At 50.0% G+C, this 3285-nt stretch overlaps 1 protein-coding gene across 1 annotated transcript; it reads left to right on the top strand.

Moving 5' to 3' along the window:
* The first annotated feature begins 477 nt into the window (after positions 1-477).
* On the top strand, positions 478-2658 carry gjd6 (gap junction protein delta 6). Its single transcript, XM_029648639.2, has one exon. It carries the CDS (start codon positions 625-627, stop codon positions 1867-1869), a length of 1245 nt encoding a protein of 414 aa, XP_029504499.1. The 5' UTR covers positions 478-624; the 3' UTR covers positions 1870-2658.
* The last annotated feature ends 627 nt before the right edge of the window (positions 2659-3285 follow it).

Genomic DNA, 3285 nt, shown 5'->3' with positions numbered 1-3285 from the left:
TCCTAGACCGCTGTGTTCCTAGACCGCTGTGTTCCTAGACCGCTGTGTTCCTAGACCGCTGTGCTCCTAGACCTCTGTGTTCCTAGACCGCTGTGTTCCTAGACCGCTGTGTTCCTAGACCTCTGTGTTCCTAGACCGCTGTGTTCCTAGACCGCTGTGTCCCTAGACCGCTGTGTTCCTAGACCGCTGTGTTCCTAGACCTCTGTGTTCCTAGACCGCTGTGTTCCTAGACCGCTGTGTTCCTAGACCGCTGTGTTCCTAGACCGCTGTGTTCCTAGACCGCTGTGTTCCTAGACCTCTGTGTTCCTAGACCGCTGTGTTCCTAGACCGCTGTGTTCCTAGACCGCTGTGTTCCTAGACCGCTGTGCTCCTAGACCTCTGTGTTCCTAGACCGCTGTGTTCCTAGACCGCTGTGTTCCTAGACCTCTGTGTTCCTAGACCGCTGTGTTCCTAGACCGCTGTGTCCCTAGACCGCTGTGTTCCTAGACCTCTGTGTTCCTAGACCGCTGTGTTCCTAGACCGCTGTGTTCCTAGACCGCTGTGTTCCTAGACCGCTGTGTTCCTAGACCGCTGTGTTCCACTGTATTAGAATCCTCTTGACTTTCTGAGAGGAAGAGAGCCATTATGACGGAGTGGACGCTCCTCAAACGTCTCCTGGACGCCGTCCACCAGCACTCCACCATGATTGGACGCCTCTGGCTCACCGTCATGGTGATTTTTCGCCTCCTCATCATTGCCGTGGCGACTGAGGACGTGTACGCCGATGAGCAGGAGATGTTTGTGTGCAACACCCTGCAGCCGGGCTGCGCCACAGTCTGCTATGATGTCTTCGCGCCCATCTCACAGCCGCGCTTCTGGGTCTTCCACATCATCAGCGTCTCGACTCCGTCTCTCTGTTTTATCATATATACGTGGCATAATCTGTGGAAGCTGCCGCAGGGACACAGCGGGCAGGGCCAGGGGGTTAACCCAAGGGACTTGCCTCGAGACGGGGGGAAGGATGGAGGTCGAGAGGCATTCAACCGGAGCTGTGACTCGGATAGCTGCTCCATCCGTTCACACCGGCACTTAGGTCACAGCTTGGCCAATGTCTTGGAGGGAATCACTGCCCAGAGTCAGAGCCTCCTAAAGGGAGCTGCCACCACTACAGCCACCACTGTCACGTCTCTAACCCAGGCCAGGGCTCGCGTCTACAGAAATAGCCACTACGATGCACCGGGGGGTCCTGGAGGTGGAGGAGGAACCGGAGGCGTCCTCTCCAAGTACTACGTGTTCCATGTGTGTTTCCGGGCGCTGCTGGAGGTGGGCTTTGTCATGGCCCAGTGGTTCCTCTTCGGCTTCCGAGTGCCCGTCCACTTTTTGTGCAAGGCCCCACCCTGCACGCAGCCCGTGGACTGCTACGTGTCACGGCCCACAGAGAAAACCATCTTCCTCCTCTTCATGTTCTGCGTGGGGCTCTTCTGCATCCTCCTCAACCTTCTGGAGCTTAATCATCTAGGATGGAAGAAGATCAGACACTCAGTGAGGCTCAGGGAGGGAGGATCATGGGGGAATTATGGGGTAGAGAAAGGGGGGCATGAAACCTTTGAGACTTTCTCTCCCGACAGCCCCTCACTGATGTCATCTCTGGGCCTTAGGGATGTCACCAGTACGACGTTGCTACCGAACTTGGATCTGGTAGTCGACCACCGGCCTGACTGGACCTGTGCTGGGAACTGTTCCCCATTTAATAAGGAGCCTGATGCTGGTATAGAGACAGAGCTGCAGCTTCCCAACAACCAGGAGCTCCAGACAGGAGAGACACAGCTTCTGAAGAGCAAAGGGAAGGGCTGGAAATCCAAGCTGCGCAGTACGGAGGTCTGGATATGAAGGAAAGAATTGAAACGCTGTATAGTTCTCTGGCATTATTCCATGACAACTACTAGGGAATGACTTGTTACAGGACGCTGTGTTTGCAAGTCCATACAGATGTACTGTGGTACTCATCACTGGTAATGTTGTTTCCCAAGAAAATAGAGAAAATACACCAGAGTACCTGAGTGTCTGAGGTGTGGATATGAGCCAACATTTGACCAAGCTTCCCTCAGCACTGTCCTGTTTACAACTGTGGTTCTCAAGCATTTATGACGCACAAAAACCTTTAGGAATAGTGGCACATGTTGACTGACTCAAAATTTTTGACTAAAGCTAGAATAGAACAAGTTGTTCCAGCCACAACCCAAAAGATTTCAGCCCTCTCCTGCCATTTGGGAATCACTGGTCTATAGACATGATATACTTGGTGGGTCTTAAAACCTGAAATCCACTAAAAGGATGAAAATGTACATTTTCCACCAATGTTGTATTGTACCTAGGTCAGTTCTATGCATGTTAATTGTCCTATATGTGGGATATGTTACTTCGTAGCAGGGCTCTGAGCCCTCAATTATGAGGACTATTTATATCATTTGTATAACTGAAGCTATGGAAGGGCTGAAGTCAATTCCATTTCCACTCAAGTCTATTCAGGAAAGGAATGAATTGTCCATCACTTTCAATACTTATGAGGATTTTAAAATGTTTTTCATTCATTGTGTTGGTTGTTGGAATGGAACTGAGCCCAACCTGCTAAGGTGAGTGTATAGAGACTCATACATACTGGAACTGTGCTGTGTATGGTAGGAGAGACTCATACATACTGGAACTGTGCTGTGTATGGTAGGAGAGACTCATACATACTGGAACTGTGCTGTGTATGGTAGGAGAGACTCATACATACTGGAACTGTGCTGTGTATGGTAGGAGAGACTCATACATACTGGAACTGTGCTGTGTATGGTAGGAGAGACTCATACATACTGGAACTGTGCTGTGTATGGTAGGAGAGACTCATACATACTGGAACTGTGCTGTGTATGGTAGGAGAGACTCATACATACTGGAACTGTGCTGTGTATGGTAGGAGAGACTCATACATACTGGAACTGTGCTGTGTATGGTAGGAGAGACTCATACATACTGGAACTGTGCTGTGTATGGTAGGAGAGACTCATACATACTGGAACTGTGCTGTGTATGGTAGGAGAGACTCATACATAATGGAACTGTGCTGTGTATGGTAGGAGAGATTCATACATACTGGAACTGTGCTGTGTATGGTAGGAGAGACAATACATACTGGAACTGTGCTGTGTATGGTAGGAGAGACTCATACATACTGGAACTGTGCTGTGTATGGTAGGAGAGACTCATACATACTGGAACTGTGCTGTGTATGGTAGGAGAGACTCATACATACTGGAACTG

The sequence above is a fragment of the Oncorhynchus nerka genome, linkage group LG27, assembly GCF_034236695.1.
Source record: "Oncorhynchus nerka isolate Pitt River linkage group LG27, Oner_Uvic_2.0, whole genome shotgun sequence".
Lineage (NCBI taxonomy): Eukaryota > Metazoa > Chordata > Actinopteri > Salmoniformes > Salmonidae > Oncorhynchus > Oncorhynchus nerka.
The sequence above is the reverse complement of the archived record's forward strand: the minus strand, read 5'-3'. Positions and strand labels throughout refer to the sequence as shown.

Bases quoted from the DNA above. Each gene is read 5' to 3' on its own strand.
- gjd6 (XM_029648639.2), top strand. From the start codon at position 625: ATGACGGAGTGGACGCTCCTCAAACGTCTCCTGGACGCCGTCCACCAG.